This window comes from Struthio camelus, chromosome 6, assembly GCF_040807025.1.
Source record: "Struthio camelus isolate bStrCam1 chromosome 6, bStrCam1.hap1, whole genome shotgun sequence".
NCBI classification, from domain to species: domain Eukaryota; kingdom Metazoa; phylum Chordata; class Aves; order Struthioniformes; family Struthionidae; genus Struthio; species Struthio camelus.
Window position 1 is genome coordinate 19388264 of NC_090947.1, and position 23890 is coordinate 19412153.

The 23890-nt window shown below is 37.8% G+C and overlaps 1 protein-coding gene across 7 annotated transcripts in view; it reads left to right on the plus strand.

Moving 5' to 3' along the window:
* The window catches only part of ZNF385B (zinc finger protein 385B), a 176825-nt gene that overhangs the window by 147920 nt on the left and 5015 nt on the right, over window positions 1-23890 (plus strand). For all 7 annotated transcript variants that reach the window (XM_068948393.1, XM_068948396.1, XM_068948392.1 and 4 more), the window contains 2 exons: window positions 3744-3906; window positions 22645-22890. In XM_068948393.1, the coding sequence (XP_068804494.1) occupies window positions 3744-3906; window positions 22645-22890 (409 nt within the window). The remainder of the gene's footprint in view (window positions 1-3743; window positions 3907-22644; window positions 22891-23890) is intronic.

Here is a 23890-nt window from a genome sequence, read left to right on the forward strand (position 1 = left end):
ATAAAATACAATATTGCTTTTAAAAATGTGAGACCTATTTTTAATTCCAACTCCTGTATAGGATACTTGGGTGAAATAGGGCAAGTGATGAGCAATTGAATATTGCAACATTATTATGACAGTTTTATATACTGCATGGATTTTCTGTTAACATCGGTCATTGTTGCTGAGCTATGCCAATGAAGTTGAACCATTATAAAACTATGAAAAATATGATAATCTACAACCATAGTTGAAGTTCATAGTGTATTCTGGGTTATATGCCCAGACAAGGGCAGGTCACTGTTCCAGACCAGTCTGCATCAGTTCTCGCAAATTCTGCACAAACACATTGTTCGTATGAAAGTAGACAAATGTAGAAGGATGGATTTAGCAAAAATAAAGTTGGGCCAAATAAGGTGGGATAATCTCTTCCATGAAACAGCAAATCAGAAGGTGATTTGAATCCTGCAGTGGTTAATAAGTAAATCCTGAACTTTTGCTGTATCTGAAAGGGTTAGAAAATAGATAGTGCTTATGTGTTTAGAAAACACTGCTTCAGGACCTCAAGGGATGCCCCTTAACTTCATGTTGAAAAGAGTATCTGTGTTCCCGCTCACGGAAGAGAGATATATGGAAAGAGCCTTAACAAAGTTGCAACAAAATCCAGTCACTGCACGTTGAAGCTAGACAAATTCAAAGAAATAAACGTTATGTTCTTAACTAAGGAAGTGAATCGCTGAGGCAGTTTACCAAAGGTGGATTTTCCATCCCTGGCTACTTTAAAATCAAAATTGAACCTTTTTTTTCCTCTAAGGAATTAGTGTCAAACAGTTTTGGAAAAGGTTGATGTTTTCGGAAGCCAGAATTGGATTGTCACAGCAGTGCCTTTTGGCTTTAAAAAGTACAGCTGCAAATTTGGTAATGTAATGATTACAGTAATTATGTCATTGAAATCAGAAGGGAGACCATTTACCACATTTCCTTGAGGCTTCTCTTGTATTTATGGAAATCTTAATTTTAATTCTGCCTGGGCTTGTTTGTTCTCAACAGGTCTCATGTACGCTATGTGAGGATTGAATGAAGGGAATCAAAGACTGTAGTAGGTTATTACTGATATTGCAGGCATTATTATTGCAAATATCAGCAGAAAGGCTTATTATCAATGATTTGACTTATTAAGCCTTTCTCTTGAGTGCACCTATGTCTCTTATGTCGTAGCTTCCACCTCAGGCAGCACTGGATCCTACCAACAGCACATGTACGCGTGGAGCATAGTTATCGTCCAAATATTTAAAGGGACATCATCAACCTGAGAGTGTTTGAGTCGAAAATCTTGTTGATGCTAGTATTTACAGTTGAAAGTATTAGAACGGTCAGAGCCTATCTACCTCTCAATTTTTAGCTTCACGTTTTTGTACATCGTATTGTGCAAGTAGTTGATATAATTTTGTCGACGGTGGACACTCCTGGTGCATTATATAGCAACAGCAAAGCTGAAAAGAAATGGGCAAAACCCAGCAAGGGTGGAGAGAGACAGGGGGGACAACAGCTAGCTCCCGTGCCTTCGTAAGGCACATGTGTTTAACAGGGTGCAAACACGTCTGCGCTCCTGTGCCCACGTTCAGGAATCAAAAGCTCCAGCTCAGAAGTTGACAAGTGTCCCTTTAAGTAGTGCACAAATCAATGGTGGTATAGTCATTTAGTTATTTCTTGATAATCTTTTAATTGTGTTTGTATACATGTTAAATCAAAAATTTTAAAGTCGTAAATAGTTTAATAGCAATTGATAAGTAAAATCTTTGCTGCTTTTAAAATGAAGATTAAAAAAACCCAATTTCAAAGGAATTCAAGGTAAAACTTATCTAGCAACCTTTCTGAGTGAGTGCTTGCTTACTGAATTTCCCACAAAAGAAAAGATGCAGCCATAGCGCATCACTCATGCTATTTCTTTTGAGGTAGAAATCACTGTGTTTCCCAGGATATATAGTCACTTAAGAAGCTTCAGCATTTAGGAACTTCCCTGCCCTATTTTAGCTGCAGTTCTCCGTTAGCTTTGATGGTGCATATAATTTTTGTGATGACTCCAACAGGCATAGTTTTGTATCTATTCTCTTACCTGTTCCAGCTGTTTCTACTGGTCGCTTACACTCTACTGTGTGACAAAAAGTGTTACTACATGTCGTCCCGAGGTGACTTTATTGTGATGCCTGTTTCCACTGACCTTAAAATGAATTTCCTCATTATGGCAGCACTGTTTACCACACCTAACATGTTTAGTTGCTTTTGTAAAGCATGTAATTTGTTTCATGCCTCGCTTCATTTAACACAGTGAGCTAAATAAAATAGTCCTAATCAGTTGGAGAGAGATTATGTGTTTTTGCATGAACATAGCAAAAGTTTCCTTGCACTGATATTTTTATATGCCAGGTGCCAAGATGTGGTCATCTTGCTACCTGAAGCATGCTTTCTCTGAGCCTTTTACTTTGAATTAAACGACACTATTAACTTTTTAGTTAATATGGAACCTTCAATAGAGGCACCTAGTAGTATATCTCAAATCATTAAAACAATGACATTTGTAATACTAGTAATGCAAAGCTAGTGCTAAATAGTATAAGGTACAATGTTACGAAAGTAGATGATGTTTTGTATAAAACTATATTCTTTGCGCATTTTTGGTAAATTAATTTTTTAGGGAGTCGGGAAAAACACTGAAAACTCAATAGCTGAAAATTTCCAAACTCTTGAGTTTGGGCTAAGCATGTAGTTTCTTAGCTTTGCACCTAAAGAAGTGGCTTAATTTGTTAAGGGAGCCGGCCATGTAAAGTCAAGAAGAATAATGAGGACTTGAAGTCGCTGAAAAGCAATCATTTATTTACTTGTCTGGCTTTAGCTTTGCAACTTGGAAAACACTGGCCTAGGTTCTGTGGATACTTTTATGACAGAGGTGAAGTAAATGATACACCTTAATACATATTTCTACTGTTATGTGGGACCAGACCAAGAAGAATACATTATATATAAAGCATTTTAGCAAAGAAGCTGATAATAAATACAAGCTCCTCCATTTCCTGTCCTTCAGGTTCCAATTTTCTTAGTCTTTGGAAAAAACTATGCCAGGCAACTTATGAAACAATCAACACTGATTAATACTTTGTTACCTGTGTTTCACTTGGGTCTATTAAAGTTTATTGATATCATATTTCTTCTTTTTATCCCTTCCTCCCTGATCTAATAGTGAAGTCATAATGTCATTAATGCCTGTTTCAATTGCTGTTAGTGTGATGATGAAAATACTTTATGACTTTTGTACTAGATCAAGCAGAAGGGAAGAGAATGGATTGTTTGATCGAGTTACAGCATGGTACTTTTTTTTTTTTTAACTATAAGCAATATGGATAAATAAAGGGAACAGTACATGAAAATTGAACAGTGTCTTTCACAATTTGATGTACTTACATTTGTATAGGACTTTAAATCTTTAAGCAGCTTAGAAGCAGTTACATTAGAAGTGACAGAACTTTACCTAATCTCAAAGCTTCTTGTTCCAAGTTACTAAAAACATGTACTGGTCATTAAAATCCTACCCTTTGAATTTATCAGAATTTACATCTAGAAAAATTGTTAGTGTTAAGCTACTAAAATTTTCTAGGTGGAATAATATGGTGCCTGCTATTGAAAGTGTCACTTTTCTGCCTTATCATCCATTGTCTTATATGTAAGTTCCAAACAAAGTGAGCCTGATTTGTTCTCCTTTGTAGAGCCAGGCCGAGGCCCACTACAAAGGAAGTAAACATGCCAAGAAGGTCAAAGCACTAGAGGCAACGAAAAATAAACCAAAAGTTGGTTCTTCCAAGGACAGCGCAAAGGCTAACACAAGCTGCTCCACCACGCCAGTCACGGCCAACCTCTCTGACAAATCAGGTCAATGAAATTTTTTTGTTCTATGCATCGTTTATTTTCTCCTTTTCTGACTGTGTGAGAAAATCTGGTTGCATGACACTGATCCATGACTTGTGTTTCTAAACTGTTTACTATGCTTTCTTATATAGAATTGATTGTTTTTGGTATTTTCCAAGTATTTTTCACATCTTTGAAACGTCTGGTATTCCTGAATACTAAAGTCTCTTTTTTTTCAAATTTCAAGTTAAGACCCTCTTGTGAAATTTACTTTTATAAAACTGTGGATGTTGTTCATCCAGCAACAACGAGGGATGGATGGGGGCTGGGACAGGGAACAAGTCTATGATGTATATATTTAGCTGACTTTGAAACCTGAGGTACAAGAAATCTCTTTAAAGAATGTTTCCTTTCTGAATAATATTGCTCAAACCTGCATGTACACCCACAGAATATTGCTAAGTGAAGCCTCATGGCATGGTTATTTCCTGACTTCCTCAGTCTCACTGATGCTTGAACAGCACTTTTTTTTTTTTCTCCATGTTAGTAATCTGAGGAAGTTCATTAACAGTAATTGCAGGAGAGTTGTTGGAGTCCTTTCTGTTCTGTCAGCATTGTGTTACTGAATGAAACAAGAGAATTTCCTGAACTTCCTGGCAGTCTGAAATATTGTCCTTGTCATCCAAGAGAAAGCACCTACTGTGGGTTTCCTAACTGCTGGTCTAATAGACTGCCTCTGATACATTTGCTTCTGCCTTGGTAGCCATTTATTATTCTCTTCACCAGAGCTGAGCTTGACTCTTAATGCCATAATGCGAACGGCACGTACAGTTCTCTGATGAAAAAAAAAAAGAGTATTTCCAGAGTATTTGGTATTCGTACTCTCTCCACAGCAGCAAAAAAGCCTAGATCTGGGCCCTTAGCAATGACAACGGGTTCCTAATTCTGGTTTGATTCACCTACCTTTAGATTTGAATGAGGTAACATGAATCCAAGTAGCATCTTAAAGTAAACAAGTCAATTTACTATAAAACAGTAGCAAACTACTGTTTCAGTTTTATCTGAATAAAATAAGGATATAAATCATTGAATGGGAAAAGATTTAAAATATTTGATAAAAATTTTACTCTCTGAAATATCAAATTAAAGTAGCTTACTACATGCATACAGTGTAAAAAATCAGACAAGAGTTTAGTTAATAGGACTTCAAAACTTTAAAAGAGTTCAAACTTCAGTTTTTAACATCTTAAGAATACATTCTGTGATAATTTAATTGTATAGTGCCCGCCCATGCCAAAGGCTTTGGCCCACGTAGTGTAAGTTTCAGAATCTTTTATTAACTCCAACATCATCTCTAACTCTATTTTACGTAAGTCTGGAGCTCTCTCATGCATTTCTTATGCTGGACTACAAGATCTGTCCCTAATTTAGTTTTCTTCTTCTCTGTGCCATATACCTAAAATCGTTTACTACTCTATGTTCAGTTTTTGAGAAGGAATAATACAATCTAATTCAATGACAAGGGAAATCTGCTCTTGAAATTGTTGTATTGCCTGTTAACTGTCAAAACAGGGGCAATTGACTACTTCACCCAAGTTAGTCCGATTACCATCTGTATCTATTGAATTATACCGTTGCAAGTGTTCCTACTTTCAAAATAAATCACAGTGGCAATTTAATTAAACACTTTTCTGCCAGTTAGGAGAAAAGTAGAATTCTCTGTGAAAGATCGGCTCCTAAAAGCCTGAGAGTGCTCTGCAAAAGATTGCAGGTAGGATCTGTACCACTCAGTGTGCTACACTTGTCTTAACTGGTATTTTCAGATAGGAGTTATCTGTGAGGGATAGCATGACACGGTAAAATTTTGTATAGCTGCTCTGAGACATGGTTAGAGAACAACACAGGATTAACAGAGAGCTGTTCTCCAGTGCAGGGCAAAGATTCCTTTCCCTTCCCTCGCCGTGGAAAGCCAGGATTTTCAGGATGGCTTCATAGAGAAATATGCATATATGAGGGGGAACCTAGTTAGAAAGTCAGCTCTGTTCAGCACTTTGAAAAGTCTTTTAAGCTGAAGGATCCTGCATTAATGTAAACATTAAAAAAAAAGGATCACGGTGGAATACATTCCTTTAGAAACGGGCAGGGGTATCTACTACAACATGACACAGATTAGAGTGTTTAGGATGCATTTAAATATAGCTCTGAGAACACAATAAAAGACTGGCATCTATGATCCCAGGCTAACATAGTCTAGATGCTTACAGTGATGAGTGCTTGAGGAATGCGTATAATAATAACTGGACTGAAATGTCACTGTTTACTTATCAAACAAAGAGAAATTCTTTGATCACACTTCCAAATCAAAATAAATAGTTCAAAATGAAGCAGATAGAAAGTTGCAGTCTCACCTTCTTTGCATTTTGTTTTGATATAAAAATCCGAAGGTAAATGCAAATGATTTAAACTACTCAAAGGAGTCAAAACCAGGTTTCAGAGTATAAAAGAAAACCTTTTTCCATCTTTGATCCATTCCATATATGATTCGTTTCCCTTGTGTCAGTGAGAGCTATTTGTGAAATGAATTATATAGGCGTTTCAAGTTCAGTCCTCGTTCAAGTAAGATCAGAAGGCTCTGCTACTTGGGACTTTGTAGTTACAGATGAACCCTTTGGACAGTCTGGCTGTGAAAACCGCTTTTTTTCCAGCTGGTATAGGGACATGTAACATTACGACCTCAGCTAGGCCAAATTTTGAACCTCGTTTCAAATCCTGGCGGCTCTTAAAACTGCTTTGTTCTGTAACTGTGCCTCAGAGCAGCTAAACAAGCAGCTCATAGTGTCTTGCTGATGAGATCCTAGCATATGAGCATTTCTGTGCTGATTTGCTGTATGTGGCAAGGACCACAGGAAAGGGACCTAACTGGAAAGCTGTCATTTTCCAGCCTAATCCTAGCCAATAATTAAAACTGTATAACTAAAACCAGCTGCAGGTTGTTCAGAAGAACATGTCAGCAGGGTGTAGGGTGCAGTACTGTGTCTGCCACTGAATGGGCTAGCTCAGAGTTTGAAAGCAGTCTGGACACGCTGATTCATGCAATCATTAACAGTTTGTCATATAGACATACCAGAGGTTGGTCTGTTAGGCAGGACTGGCAACTCCCAAGCTTTGTTACACTTAGAAAGGTTGATCTTGAGGGTCTTGTCCATCATTTTGGCTTCATTGAGGGCTCTTTGTGAGTGGTTTGACAACAAAACTGAATATTCCTTCCTTTTATTCCTAAATGTTCCTAAATAGTAGAGTGCAGCGTTGAATCACATTACTCAGGAACATTTTGAGGGATTGGTTTTTGTGCCAATTACCAGTGCTGTTTATTCGTCGACTACCAATGAGATGTAATGTCCTAAGGGAGGGCTCAGCTCCTATTTCGCAAGTGCACCATCGAGACACTCCCAGGTGGTGTCATTTTTATTGCTTATTTTAAAAATCTTCGTGCCAGTGCTAAAATTACAAACTTTTCCATATTCATCTCTGTAGTTTGAATATCCTAAGAAAGATGGCCAGTTCTCTTAACAAAATCGCTTTTCTTCTCCTTAACGTTTATTTCCATTCATCATTTTATTTTCCACCCATTTTAAAGAAAAGACTTGTCTGCATAGCTCCAATAAACACGTTTTTAAGTGATAATCCTCAAGAAATACCAAGAAGGTAGGAACATGAGGCCTCCACAACTGAACTGTTACTGTATTTATTCTGAGGAATTCTAGGTTATTTGTTATACAGATGTTGTCATAAGAACCTCAAAGTATACAGTGTTTTTAGTGTATTTATTCTTTAGTACTCTTGTCCTATTGACTACAATGTTCCCGAATGATGCAGACCTCAAAAATCCCTACTACTTATGTTATGACAAAATTTCAACATATATATTCTATCACTGAGATTAATAATTGTGAATCAAGCCCAGAAATTTTATTGCCATTATATGCATCCAGCTGTGGGGGAAATGGTTATTCAGGAATAAAACCGCCCTGAGTTTTGGAATACTTATAAAAATTAACATTGTTATCTTTATTGAGAACATAAGGGTGAGTTTCTCCCATTAGATAAAGACATTAGTTTATGGTCAGCTAAGTGTTAAAATCAGCCAGATACACCCACCAAGGTGTGCTATTTAAATGGCATTTTTTCATGAAATCCTCTGAGGATGGTAAGTTTTGTTCTGTTTCCATTCAAGATTTCACAGCCCTCTGAAGATCATTCTGTATTGCCACCTGTTAAAACTCTGCTCCCCAAATGGAGGTCAAGGCACAATACAGGATTTGCTGCTTGATAGCAATGTATTTTTGGTTGATAATGTAATAAAGTTGATAAAATCTCATAAATTCATCATGTACTCTGTACAGGAAGTTCCAGCTGAACATGAGGAAAAACTTCTTTACTGAGAGGGTGACTGAGCACTGGAACAGGTTGCCCAGAAAGGTTGCAGAGTCTCCTTCCCTGGAGATATTCAAAGCCCATCTGGACATGATTCTGTGCAATGTACTGTAGGTGGCCCTGCTTGACCAGAGGGGTTGGATGAGATGATCTCTAGAGGTCCCTTCCAACCTCAACCGTGCTGTGATTCTGTGATTTCATGTGCAAGTACCATTTACGTAAATACAGTGTCGATATCAGAATTGATTGTGTAAAATATGTTGTCAGTAGCATAAATAATGTAGATATTGGGTCTGTTAGCAAGTAGCTTGTGGGTTATTTCAGCACCTGTTTGAGGAAGTTTATATTCTTAGGATAGAAGTTTAGCAAAAAGTATGAGTAGCAAATCAAAGTCTATTAAAAAAATGTTTATATTAGGTTTGATCTTTAAACGCTTTCTTTCCTGTCATTTTTACTGTTGATACTTTTCAAAAGGGGATTTTCAAAGCTCATCCTTCCATGTCTGTCGTCTTACAAATTGAATGGGAGGCCAGTTATTTTGCAAATTTTGGTGTTGATGGACTTCTAGAAGGTCCTTAAAGTGTTCAGGTATTTCTTCAGTCTGTCTAAAATAATGCTAAATAGCACATATCAAATTTTGTATCTCTACTGAAAACTGATTATAGGTGCCATTAGCTGAAAAATAAGCTCTGACTGGCACAATTACATTGATGAGCTGTTGCAATTCCTGTTCAAATTGAAAAAGGTCAATCTTTTCTTTCTCCAGTCATTACATCAATCAGAAATACATGCAAGCAGGAATTTATTTTGAAGAAATGGCAGGCTTTTTCTCCTGCAGAAGCTCTGCATTAAAAATATATTGTAAGATTAAATTAACTTCTCTTTGGATGTTCTGCTCCTTACCTCAACGTTTGTGTCCCATATCATTAAAGCAGTTTTTTATTATTACTTACTCTTACTTAATCCGGTGCTAAAAACTGCAATTTCACTGCATATTTTTTCATTAGCATCCTTAAAATTATTCAGTTTTTCTTACTTGGAGGAGAAGTAAAGATAGGTGTTGACTAGCAGTATTGACTACTAATTTAGCTGGGCAGTGGGAGCAGAGACAGGGATGCTGTCAACTCTTTTTAGCTAGAGGTAAATGGTCATTTAAATAATCCATTTATACCTTTGATCTTTCAAATCAACTTTTTTAGATTGTGAGGTCAGGCATCTCTTTTCTTTTTCTTGTCTGTGATGTTAATGATGTGTTTACTGAATATTCAAAAATTTTTTTTTATTTTTAGTGAAGATAATAAGATAAGTATGGAATAACAAAAATTACTAACAATTGATTAAGAAGTTATATTTCCTCAGGGATGAGAGAATGACCGTGACATGCAATTATAATGTATCACATCATTCTCAATTCATCATTGTTTTTGCAGCATTTTATTACAAAAGTTCTTGAGTCTTCAGGTCAGAAAATGGAGAAGTCAAAAGTGGGACAAAAAAAAATAGCCAGCAAAGAGAGAGTATGAGACAGAGAGATTAATGTCACTTAGCTGCTTTGTAATTTTTTGTTCTAGGAAGAAAGATCAAGTATCTTAAAAAGTGAGGGTTGTGGAATGAGATTTTGTAAAAATCCACCCCCCCAAAAAAATATCCTCCTTTGTCACCTTCAAATAGTGATTATTCCAATGATGGATGACAATATTATTTGTATAAGAAAAATTTAATTCATGAGTTAAGCACTATGCTTTTAGATGAGTAAGAAATGCAAATAAGTGAAAACCTTGTCATTTTAGTAGGACTGAAATTGCCTGTCTGAATTCATTAGAATGCAAAATTCCCAGTACAGACACTGCTCAGTTTGGGGGGAGTTGGGTTTTTTTGTTTTGCTTTGTTGTTTGTTGTTGTTGTTGTTGTTGTTGTTGTTTGAACAAGTTTGGGAAGAGTTTGTGCCTCAGTTTCCCAAAGCTCATTAAAAAATATATTGCTAAAGAAATAAGGCCATTTATTTTGATGCTAGAGGTTTAGTTTTCTTTCATCATCAGAGAATATGTAAGGCAATGCTGGAGATCACTCATACAGCTGGTAGTTGAACGGAGTTTTTGTCTGTGACCGGTGCCAGTTGTGCCACAGTTAGAGGTTGCATTGAGTTTGTAAAGTTAGAAGTTTAAAATTCCTTGTTTTGTCTTAGTCTTTGAGTGAGTTTAGTCTCCAAATGTAAAAGAATGGGTCAGATCCGTTCAGAGGTGGTGTTGCTTCAAAACACTTTGTTTTAACTCGTACAGAAGAAAAAAATTATCCCATTTTTGAAGCAGAACCATCTTATTGGAAAAGATGTACTTACAAGTGGGGCAAAACAGGCTTGCTGGTGGCTTTGTTCTGCATTTGTTATCAACTATTATCTGAGTAAAGGAAAAGGCCTGTATGTATACAAAAACCAGTCTAGTGGCAACTTCCACACATCAGTAACGCAACATTAAGCCCTTACTTGATTTTGTTTCTTTTTTGAAAATATTATTTTTACTTGTATTTATCTCAGTTTTTGCAGCATAACTGCAAGTGGCATTTAGAATACAAACATATGGAAAAATAACCCCCTATTGCATGTTGCTAGGGAAATGCCGGAGATGGTGGGAAACTGGGAGGTGAAAAAGTTGATGAGTTTATTTTGAAACCAAATTGTTCAGGCCTCCAGTATCCAAAAGAAAAGCAAAAATATCCTTGGTTGGCATATCAAACATTTAAGTAGGTCTTTTGAAAATCTTCCTTCGTTTTTCTTCCAGCCTTAATTCTATAGCTGCTGCTTTATTGAGTTAATATGAGAACTATGTTACATTTCCTATAGCATAAAAATTGTATCTACAAACAATAGGTTACTTATTATTTTCAAAGAAAGTGAAAATATTTTGATGCCTTTCAGGTGAGTTATATTTGAAATGCAATTCATTGGTCAAATCTTGAGGGCATGACTGAATACTCACAGTACTCAGGCGAAACTGTAGCTGAAATCAGTGAGAATGCGCAATTATAGCTATCATTTAACTGAAATGAGAGCTATCATTTAACTGAAATGAGGAGTGTTTCATAGTTGACTTCAATGGCAAGGCAAGTACTGAATAAGTAGTTCAGAGACAGTCCCGTGAGAGCATACTTGCATGCAGAATGCCATTTTTTCTTGATTCATTTATTTAGAGACCCATAAATTTTGTACTGAGTTCCAAAACACTTTAGCAGCTGTGGGTAGAATTTTAAGATTATTTTGCACAAACTACAAGTGAAATATGTTTCTAGTAATATATTTCAGATTCATAGATGGAGGAGGTAACATTATTTTTATAGTTTAGGAGACGAACAAAGGCTTTTATAAGCAGAAGTGAAAGATGCCTGGGCAGAATACAGATGTTTGTAATCTTTGAACATTATTTTTCTAAACATTCCTACATTACTAAAACATTAAAAAGACAAATACAGTACTATAGATAGCTTACGTGCCAGGGCCTGTAAAATAAATGTGATATAGTCCATAACGGGAGTATAAGATACTTACAAAATAATGCCTGGTGTCAGAAAAAGGTAGATTAAACCAGCATATGTATTTACCTTTGCCTAACTAAAAGATCATAAACCAAGTATCAGTCTTTGCTCACAATCTTTGTGTTGTGATTTTTCCAAGTCTATATTAATTTTTTTCATTCCAGCCAACGCCAACTGGCATGGCTTAGAAAAGATGAAAGGTGAAGATAGATTTAAAATTAATTTGGCTACCTGCATAGTGAAAGAACCCAAGAATGCTAACTTGTTTGATATTCTCACTTTATGGATACTCCTTAAGCTAAGGTCTGGCCTTGTTACCTGTGTATGATTAGAAGATGTACCTTAGTTAGATCTACCTTGTTTTCAACTGCTGGCAGAGTAGCGCTACGGATCTTGCTGAATTTCATGTACAAATTTCTAGTGCAAGTTTTCCTAAGCTACTGTAATAGGCATGAGGTGTTAACTGAAAAATTAGACATCTGCCATGTGCACTAAGAAGGTGTGTAGTTGTGTTTGTAAGTGAGCTGGTTTTTTCCAGTACTAATACACTGTTGAATTTACATTCACCATAGTTACCAGTGATCACACTATTCAGTCTGAAAATTGTAGAGGAGGGGGAAAATGTATTTAATCTCTTTTCAAATGAGGAAAAGAGAAGTGTGATATAACCTAGTAGTCCCTGTAAGAAAGGGGATCTAAGAAAAGCCCTTGAAGAACAGAAGTGATAGACTATTTTCTTTCTAGTGACAGCGTTTTTGTCAGGACTGCATGTATCTACCAGGAAGCAAAGGAATTGGTTGGGCAAATGAGCGACTGGGTACTTTTAACCTCACAAGCCCCCTGGGTGGGTATAGCTGTGCAGCCTTCGGTCCTTTCGGAGGGAACAGGGAAGGAGCGAGTGAAATGAAAGTGACTTCTGTTGGTTTTACTACCCAGGAAGAGAGAAGGGACAAACCAAAACAAAGGTATTACAAATGCAAAAAAGCAGAAAGGGAGACAAGCAGGTGAAATGGAGACGCAAAACAAGCTTGCTGCTCTATTTACTTCACGCGAGTGTTAAAACTTAGTTTGTGTGTTCCAGGTAGTACACAAAGTTATGCATTTGGGCTAACAGTGCAAAATTTTAATTTGCACTGTTCTTGCTCCTTTTTCTTTTGGACAAAGAAATTTCATTGCATTGAAACATTAAGTGTCAGATTTTTTGAAATGTGAATGTCTTTGCTGATATATAACAACTTTTGCACAGTCAGTTGCATATATGCTTTTCATGTATGTACAAGCATAGCTTTTTTGGTTTTTTGGTGCCAAATTTTTCTTGATCTTAGTCAATAAAATAAATATAAAATACCGCAATCAACAAAAAAAAAACCGCAAGGAAACAAGGAACCAAGTAAGAATAGTAGATGAAACAGTAAGGTTATCTCAGAAATGCGTAGTATTTGGAACAACAAGCATTCTCTGTTCGCGAAGGTGTGCAGATAGATACAAAACGAGATTTTTGCAGGTGAAGATTTTACAGTTGCAGAACTGTGTGGACACCTGAATATTTTCTGATTCTCATCAGTCCACTTTCATAAGAATTAAATCCATTCAAACTTTCAAAAACAAACCTCTATAACGTTGTATCAGTAATCTGATTATTTACACCTATTTTTGTACTCTGAAAAAAGCCAGGTGCTTTCTAAGAAAATTCCCTAGGGTCTTTGGTATGCCAAATCAAAAATAAAATAGCTTAGAAATTAAGAAGTATCAAGCCAAACAAGCAACACTTCTGAAATGAAAATTGATGCTTCGGCTCAGCCAGTTGAGAGTAGTGTTGCAGCTAATCTAATAATCAGTCTAGCTACAGAGTTAACTCAATATTTCAGAGCCACCCAAGCATTTCCCTGTGTAGCTTCAGTATCTCCACAAAATATGCTGTAGCTGATTTCAATGTAAACTGTTTTTGGGATGAAAAGCTTTATATTTATAGCTGCCATTTGTTTTTGTCATTTTCATATAGAAACAAAATTGTTTTTCTTAGAATCTATCAAATATTTATTTCATGTAACAACCTTTCAGTTCTACAAAGCTTGGCCTTTTGTCAGTTAGGTTCAAACTACGGGGAAAAAAGTTTCTGCAAAAACTGAAGGTAATCAGAGAGTTGACAGATATGCTGTGCTGCCTGATTTGCATGTAGGTTTGCAGTGGAATTTTTCTAGAGCAGAGCCCTACGGGTTTTTCAGCCTCATTTCTCAGTAGACTGCACAACTGGTGAGAAAGTAAGTATTCTGCCTGACACCCATTAGAGACTCATTATTGAGCAATGTGGAGATAAAACAAAGATGGTTTTGAAATCCCTTATCAAAGTCAGCTAACTTTGTCTTAATGAGTGTCAAGAAATCATGTAACGCTCTTTCTTTCTTTTGAATGCTGGTGAGATGTAGGACAGAGTGCTTATGAGTGCTGAAAAGGTTGCGACCACTAGTGACTTAATTGCTTTCCTGCTATTGCCTTTATGGCACATATTACTCATAGTGTTCATCTTTTTCTTCATAAAAAGGATAAGTAATTGTTCAAATGCATGCTTTATTCCTTTATAACAGCGTGGGCCAGCAGAAGATAAGATTTTCCATAAAGAACAGTGGTTTGGTATTTGCTTTTTTTTCTGGAGCTATTATCTGCTTTGCTATTCAGTAGAGATTTTCCAGCAGCATATCGAGGAAGGCCCTTCTTGTCCTTCTGTTAATTCTGGTACTGATCCTCTTCTGCCTCCATACCTTACTTCTGGGCAAACTGATCTGCAGCAACTATTGTTTCTGCTATGAGGACTCGTGAATCCTCTCTCCCTGCTCCAGTCCTGTGTCCCAGTTTAGATCTTAGGACTGGTTAGGCAGCCGTACAAGCACAATGTGGCTAAAAAAGTTCTTACCCTGCTTTGTCATGGTTTTTCTCACCATCTCCTTTATGAATTTCAGTCAGGCTGTAACCTCTTTGTGATCTCTTTACCTCCCTGTTTTTGCGTAAGTACTGCAAATTTTGTTACAAGATTTCCAAGATACAGCTTTTAATTTCCTGCCCCTTCTTCTTCCTTTCCCATCTCTTGCTAACATTTTTTGTAATTTTGCATTCTAGTAGCTGCATCCTTTTTCCTGACTTTGTCAAACGTAGCTCTGTCTAAGCCAAGTCTGCTCAGAACCACTGCTGCGGGGATGCTTGTAGATTGTCAGAGTGAACCGGGGTAGCTTTTCTGTGTTATTTCCCCATTTTATCTCCCCAAAATAAAGCTTCTGATCTTCTCTCTCCAAATTCTTCCTGTCCTTCACGTTCAGAGCTCTTCATATCTTCTTGTACATATACTTGTAACATACCTCCCAGGTCCTGGCTTGCCTTTGAAACCAACTTCTGGCGCCTGCCTGTTAACTCCCCAGACAGCTTCCTGCTTTCCTTTTGTCGGCCCTTAAATTTGGGAAGAGCTCCCTATAAACACCTGCCAGACTTCTTGTTGTTACTCTCACTTCTGAAAATTTCTTTTTTTCTGCTGGGGTTTAAAAAACAGAAAAAAGCTGCCCCACCAATGCCCATTTTGCTGATCTGTTCTGCGTTTGTTTCTTCTGTAATTTCCTATCTGTCTCTCTCAGCTGTGATCTCTTCTCTTAAACTGAGGCTCTTCTGGCCTGCGCACCATCTTACTGCTCTGTTTGGGGAAAGCTTAGAACAGTGGGGTCAAATGATAGCTTCCAGTAACATCAAGTAATTTACCTCTCTTCAGCATTGTCAACGTGGATATTTCATTGAAAAGTGTAGGAATAAAAAATGCAGTGGGAAAAAAATTGTCATTTTAGTTTTACGTCAGATGTGACGAGCATCTGGAATGTCAAATTTTAAGCGATTTAGAATATTATTTTTCAGCAAACACATTTTCACACTGTCTCTATTGATGCCAATTTAACTACAGTGGTAAGCATTTCAGCACAAGTTCTTGGCTTGTATACAGTTGTAAGTAATTAATGTAACTTTTTATCTTTTCTGTGCAGTTGATCAGGAAAAGAACTTCTGCACAGTACTCTGACAATGTGATTCATTTCCTTTTCCCCGTCTATATCACTGTATGCTTCAAAGGTTGCTTAAAGTAGCCTCATATCTGGAGCTGTTGAAATTACAGGGAGAAATTTGAAATTGGTTTTGCTCAGTACAGCTCTGCTGGTTTTGCAGATCTGCATGCTTTACCTCAGTGTCCTGTAGCACAACCCATGTGAATTCAAGGGTATCACGAGACTATCTTTGCGCTGCGTTTCTAGTGATGACATAAAGCTGTTAAGGATCAGTGCTATGAAACCTGTAAATAAAACACAAACCCTTCTTTTCAGAAATGACTTTGTTTTTAGTTACCGCAGGAAATGGCATAGTCAGAAATTCATTTAAGGTTTTCAGAGTGATCAAGCTATCCATATTTTAGAAAGTTGTTCTTTCAGCAGTGATGTAGACTTGACTGTCATGTACCACAGTAACCACGGCTGATAACGCAAAAGGGTTTGCACCTGACCATGCATCAGTTTTGCTATTTGGTAGCAAAGCACAGATAACCACGCACTGATTGAATTATATGTTAGATTATTTTATTCTTTTTTCTCTCCTCACATAGTTGTTCTGTTTTCACATTTTAGACAGGAGTTTCACATGGTCTTTCCCTTAGGTTTTTCAAGAAGAAAGGGAAGGCACAAGTATTTGCTATTTTCTCACCTTCACGAAGGAGAATCATGAATATCCAGACTTCTGAAAATAGTGGTTCTGTTATGCTCTTTTACAAGCTGGCAGTGTGTTTTGTTATGCAGGCAGGTAGACGAATTCTAAAAATAATTCTCCATTTCTAGGACAGGAAACCAGCAAATGCCTCAGAAGAGCTTTGGTGTAGGATTGTCTAGAGCAGTGATGGGCAACTTGCAATTTTGGACTCCAAAAGCTTAAGGAGTATCCATAAAGTGAGAATATCAATCCCGTCCGCGTTCCTGCCCCGGATCCTTGTTCGTCAGTGCCTTTGGCAGCAGTCGGGATTAGCAGTCCCATCCTCTGGCTGGGGAGACAGGCAGACCTATGTAAAGCCATATCTTTTCTCACATGCACACAAAAGCATATATACGGAGTAAAAACAAAATATTATTTCTTTTGTTGTGATCCCAGTAGGAGCAGATTTGCTTGTGTATGTATTTATTAACACAGGCAGAAAATGTTTGTAACAATTTTTTAAAGGTTTTCCTTAGGATTATAGTTATATTATTATATATTATATTATATTATTCTATTTTGAATTTTGTTTGTGTTGGTATCCCTAATTTTTATTTAATGATCTGAATTTTGAGGTTGCTATTCTACTGAAAATAGCGCATGTATTTTTGCCATGAAGTCCAAATTGCCTTTTGCCTTACACCTTTGCCTAACACATACCAAAAGCATCACTCATAGCCAAGAACAGAAAAATGTGATTTCCTAACTCTAGAAAGCAATACCCATAGGCAACATTTTAGTACCGTAAGAGAACATTTTAAAATATAGGTTTATGATGTACATAAATATATATGAGTATATGTTATAAACACCTCACAGAAATCACAAAGTAAACCAAGTGAACTGTTTGAACAGTACCTTGAAAAACAGACTGCCTGATAGAACTGTTAGGAGGAAAAATGTTCTTTATATATTCTGCACCACAAAGAGGTATTCTGCAGGGACTGCCCTGATCACTGGGCTATGAGGTGGGGACTAAGTGTTTGCATTGAGTTGTTCACCAGGAACCAAGAAAAAATACAACTGAAAAAAAGAAATGCAGGCTGAATGTCACAGGGAAGGCGGTAACATTTTTGCCCCTTTTTAAGCTAAGAGCAAAACCCATTCCCTTAGCAGGGGTGGGATTTCACCATTAACAGGTAGTTCATTAAACTGTACCGTACCTATTGTAGTGAGAGTGGCGTTACCTGCACGTAGTCAATCGCTTTAAGCCGATCTTGCATTGGGAGGGAACTAGAAAGGTTGAACCTGTTAGATTTTATCCTACTGCATGTTTTGACTTTGATACACAAATCTAAGATGTGGCACTGCTAATTAGATTTAAAAAAAAAAAAGCCAAACAGTCATGAATATATGATGACAACTTCAAAGCAGAATTGAAACAATGGAGGTAGGCAACAACAGCATTGGTATTACTGAGCCCAAAGCAATACTTAATTAGCTTGCTCTGTTTTTTCCCTGGGCTCTATTTCAAAATAAATTCAGGCTTCAGTAAGAGCTTGAAATGAACCAGTAATTTACTCCTCTGGACTCTTGAGGAAAAGGGGGACTTAATTTAAAGATGGGAATTTAACACGGGCAAAACCGTCCCTTTCTGCTATCGTAACAGAACGTAGTCCCATACAGTACGAGTCAGCTTTTCTGTGAACGCCTTGTCTGTGAGGACTGACGGGAGCGCTTCAGCCTGCGCCTGGGCCAGGTTGAATCACAGCCATAATTTTCTGGGAGGAGGCTGCTATAGTCACGGTCTCCCGCTTCCAGCTAGTGGCAAGGGCAGTGATGGGGCTGGAGCCCCAGCGCACTGCGTCCTGCTAAGCTGCGCGGCAGGAGCCGGGTCGTCAGCCGTGCCGGGTAGGAGGGACCTCGTTAGCCTTGCCTGAACCCGCTGAGCCTACTGGGCTTGGGCCAGGTGCAAATTTTGGCCTATTCTCACCTGTCCTCAGTTCTTGCCTTCAGAAGGAGCAAGTGCACTGTAATCCTGTAGGCACATCTAACCATCCACCTGTTCTGTAGGGTGATTACAATAGTGTATGTATGGGTAGGCTTAAACAAGTCACGTCTCTTCTTTCTGCTTGGAGGTATTACTTACTAACTCAGTGCTATAAATACAAATAAAAGAGTAATCTTCCTCATGCTTTGTGTATATATATATTATTTGTATTTCCTGTGCTTTGCACAGTTGAATATTTGGTAGGCATTTCTGTCTCAAACTTAAAAATGTAAGTAGTGGTATTTTGAATTCTGTAGATTGAAAACAATACGCTGTTATCTAAAACTCGCTTGGGGAAGTGTAAGTTTCTGATCTTAGAAGCCAGAAAAACCCGATTCTGGCCCCACTGGAGTGGTAAGTACACACTTAGCTGAGCGTACTTTCTGTGGGAGTTAAGCTGTATAATAACCTTACAATTACGATTTTTGAAGACGTTCTGCATTAAGCATTTAGAATTGTGGAAAGAGATATTAATTCATAGAGGAGCGTGTGTCTTTCCACATACGCGTATATCCACACGGATGAAGTGTTTGTTCGTGTCGGGAAGCTTTCAGGAGGAGGGAGTGGTGAAGTGAGCTGAGCTCCTTCCCACGAGCTGAGGAACCGGCAGAATTTTGCCCAGCTGGATGCTAGTAATATCTGTCTAGTTTTGTAGAGGTCTTCTTGCCAGGTTGTAGAGGTTTTCTTGCCACATTACATACTGTGGAATCACTCGGTATTATGAATAGTGAAAACACTGTAAATCTAGGCAATATTTTAAATATTGAAGTACCACATCAGCTGGCATTTGAGGCACAGAACTAAATCTAAATGTCCCTTAATGGTGGCTGGCTAAGCGAGTGGAAGTGGGAAATTAAGTCTGTCATTTCTCAATTATCTGTTAAATTCAGCAATGGAAAACTGTCACTCTGTGATGGTAATTGGTGGCCTGCGTAAAATGGATCTTACTCCCTTGTTTAGGATCTCAATCCACAGACACTTAATGGCAAAATAAAGAATTAAAAGTCTCTTCCCAGGTGTTACAGGCAATTTGAATCCGGAGGTCAGGGGCTGCAAGGCAATCTCTTAGGTCAGTGGAGGTCCATCCTGGCACGGAGGCAGGACTTGCCTTCCTGCTTGCCCTACGCTGTTCTCTCTCCTACAGAATGACATGATTTCTATCTCCAGGAGATGTTTCAGAAGCACTAAATGCGTACATTTATATTTAAAAAAAAAAAAAAAACCCTGAAGAGCTATGGAAAGCCCAAACTGGAAGTATAGTCTATATATGTTAAGATACAGCTTGCAGTTTTGCAGGTATATTATTTTAGAATTTTTACTGTTTGGGAGTTTTCTTTTTAGTGATTTATTTCAAGTCTTTAAGACCTGAAATGCAAAATACTGAGGAACCTTCCTTTCTGGATTCAAGTTCACATACCTTTTGGCATTATGCCTTTTACGGTTTGGTATAATACTACGCAGAACAACAGCAACAAAAAATCTCTTTTCCTGTAATGCCAGTTGACAAACAGTAGCAGGTCTGCATGTTTCATTTTTATATGTTAGCACCTCTGAGAACTTTCCATATTGAAAAATCTCTAATGTAGAATGTTAGCAAACATACTTATTGAAAGCGTATGTTTTATAAGTATGGAATGTGATATCATCTCTGCATTTTAGAATGTTGCAGATGTGACCGATTACTACAGCAGCATTAAAATTGAACAACGAATTATGGTTTAACATTGCTTTCGTTTGCCATACTTTATCAGCCAAAAATATCTTCAGAATCTGGCTTTATCATGAATTGGTGCCAATAGTAGTCTTCATATTTAATTATTTTAAATGTTTAATATAGTTTATATTGTATAATTTTACAGTGTTTTACAGGCATTTTAAAAAGCAATTCCCTTATTAGAATTTCTTTTCTTCTGGTTTTAACAATCTAGAACTGATGCACTGCACTGCCTTTCTGGGAGATATGCCAACAGCTGTGTTTTTTAGTATCAGCATGCCTGTTCATAGTTGGTATGCTCTCTCAAGTGTTTGCTGTTCCCGTCTATTCGTAGAGGGTCCAGTCCTGCTTTCAGAATTCTCAGTAGCACAACATTGGCCCGCTGTACACCGTGATGTTAAGACAGAGTCTAGTAATTGTAAACATAAATTGCAAGGATCTGTATTTAAAAACAGCTGAGTGCTCAAAGTAGAACCTAGTTTTTCAGATCAGTTCAACGCATTTGAAACTGTGCCACAGGATGCAAACGAAAGATAAGTAGTTTTTAAGAGGTTGCTGCTACTTAGATGTTGTACTTACATGCTAAAAAGTTGGTTCCTTTTGCAGATACTGAATACCTAGAAGTGTTCTTTCAAGTCTGAAGGCCGTGAAAAATGTCATTGCTTAACCAGAAGCAAATGTTGTGTAAATCAATGCAGAATTTAGCAGATGTCGTGAGGAAGGGCCGAGGACATTATTTAGTTATTCAGAGCCATTTAAATATTATTTATTGTGGGGAAATGAGCAAGGAATGCTATTCCCTCCTCATCTCTTTCTGGATTTTTCAAAGCAGAGGGAGCAGTCATCCTGTGGACTTACAGAAGTGACAGCAACGATAAATCCACTTTATTTCTCGCTAGAGATGAGGTGTCTTGAGGTATAAAGTATAAGCAATGAGTATGAAAAAACAGTGCACAATGTAAGTGGAGCTATTTGAGTTTCTAACTTGTTCTGAGAAAATAAGACATAAGCCTGAGCTTTGAGGAGATGCTTATCTGCATCATCACACACACTTCTTTCCCTATACTTCGTGTATATGTTATGCTGTCTTTGTGCTTGAGCTGCAAGTGATCCAACTTTGATTAATCCTAAATGCAGAGCTGGCCTTTGGAATTTTGTTAATCTCAGAGAAACAGAAATGTAAAGGCTAATATTGGTTAGTTTCTAAGAAAATTAGTTATCTCATGTTTTTCCACTTACAAACAAACTTTAAAAATGCACACTGTCAGATGCCAAGGTTATTTAATCAACAGAACGGAAATTTTGTCAAGGTGATTTTTTTCCTCTGATGATGGCAGTTTATCTGGAGTGGTAACAAGCCCTAGTCCTCCTGTGCAGTCACTTCCCATGTCCGTTTTGTCAGGCTTGCTCATTCGAGAGCCACTGCATTTTCCTGTTCCCGTCCTAGGTCCTTTAGAGATGAGCTTGCTTTTCTGCTGACGATTAGGATGACTTGTGGCCACAAGGACTGCAACGGAATAGTTTAAAAAGCAGTGAACTCTTGTAGGCAGCAGCACATTGGCAAGGAGCAAGATCCTTGTGCATTTGAATATTGGCTCTGGTCCAAAGTCCCTCCTAAGACTCGGTTAAGACATTTAATCTCTCTGCCTCGCGATCACCATCTGTAAAGTGAAGTCATACCTGCGTACCTGTCCCAAAGGAGCACAGATTATTGATTAATGGTTATGAAGTGATACAGGAATGCACTGAATGTGCATCAGAGCCATCAGATCTCTGAACGTGTGCAGAATTATTCTTTGAAAAATCTAAAAATATTAGCAGCTGTGTTCATGTGGGTAGTGTGGTACTGTGTTCAACTCCTGTAACTGAAATGAGGGAAATCATATATCAAGTCTTTGAATGTCATCCCAGTGACTTTGTGAATTTTGGGCCATTCCAAAGACAAATATATTGCTTTTCAAAAGTATTTTTATAATCCCCAGGACATAGCCCTGCATGTTTAAATGCTCTCCAGCCTTTCACCTCTTGGGCTTTTTGGGGCTTCTTTCAGGCTGCCCAGACCTGCAGCATGGTAGCAACAGTGGCTGGCATGAATCTGTTGAGGGAAGAGTCCTTGCTATTCACTGCTGCCTTGAAAAACAGGAAGATCGCTCCTTCCCCCAGTTTACATACATTTCATGGTCGGATTTTAACAAGATTTCACAGATATTGCTGTCCTGTATAAAATAGAAGTTAGGATCCTGTTGTGCTAGGTTCACTAAAACCACGGGACAATCGCTTAATGTCTTGTTATGTGCCGCATATTATGACATACATGTTTTTCTTCTTTTAGAAGATAAAGGGAAAGCAAAATCCAATAGCGTGAGTCAGCATTCCAGTACAGAAGTGAGTCCTTTTCTTCCCAAGCCTGCAGTGGCAGCAATGGCACCTGTAGCACCTACACCATCCTCCAAGAGCACAAATGGAGCTCCTGCCACAGCTTCCGAGTCAGAAGAGGAAAAAGCCAAAAAACTACTTTACTGTTCGTTATGCAAAGTGGCTGTGAATTCCCTGTCGCAACTGGAAGCCCACAATACAGGTGAGTATGTGCACAGTGCATGTGCAAGCTGTGAGTTGTCTTTTAAAAACTGAATGTAACAAGCTGCTTTTCTGACGCTATTGTAGCCACACTTTACTGAAGAGAGTCTTTTAATAAAATTTTGTGATGGCAAGATGCAAAAACATTTCTGTTGATGGTAACATGTTTGGTATTTTATTAAAGTTCTCTACTAGTTTTTGAAAATTCTTGTTCTCTAGGGATTTTGTCAGCTAAAGGCTTATAGAGTTCATGTCACCTAATCATATTCCGTAATGCCTCTGTAGTGGCCTCCATAACACCAAATTTCTTAAAAGGACAGTTCTGTATCTCTTTCAGTTCTCAGTTCTCTCTGTACCTCTGGTACTTGTTTTTGCTGGCATAACTAGTAGTAACTTTTGTTTGCAAAGATGTATCTTTTATCTGATATTTTTAAGAAGGTGGGCTCTCTAGATTTTCTAGATGTCCTAGAATCTTTGAAATTTTCTCCCCTCGTTCCTCACATAATCCCTAATGTACTGTGGCTGCTCTGTGATGTGCTGGTGATGGAAAGCCTGTTAACAAACCAGTGAAGCTGGTTTTACAGCTATAATCTATTCTTCAAATGGCCAAAGCAGACATTCCTTCCAGATCAAATGTACTAAAGGACTGCTGCAGTCTCCATCATCATCACCTCTATTTGCATCTGGGGATGTGTGATAATAACTGTATGTACAGTTCCCTCATTCTACACCTTACTGCAGGGTCCCACAGTCACCATTAAGTTAATATTGAAAGTTAATATAGATTTACTTTCCTTAAAAGCTACCTGCACTGGAGAGAAAATGGCCACGGTGACTTCTGCGTAAAAGTATTTGCAAAGCGATGAATCCAGAGGACTTGTGCCTCTGGTCTTCCTCGGCGCTACGAGTCTCAGGGCAATCAGGACCTCCGAAATCATGTAGTGTCCAGGAGATCAGCCTTTCCTAGTTCGTTGTTTGTCTCTTCTGACAGTTAAAGCTAA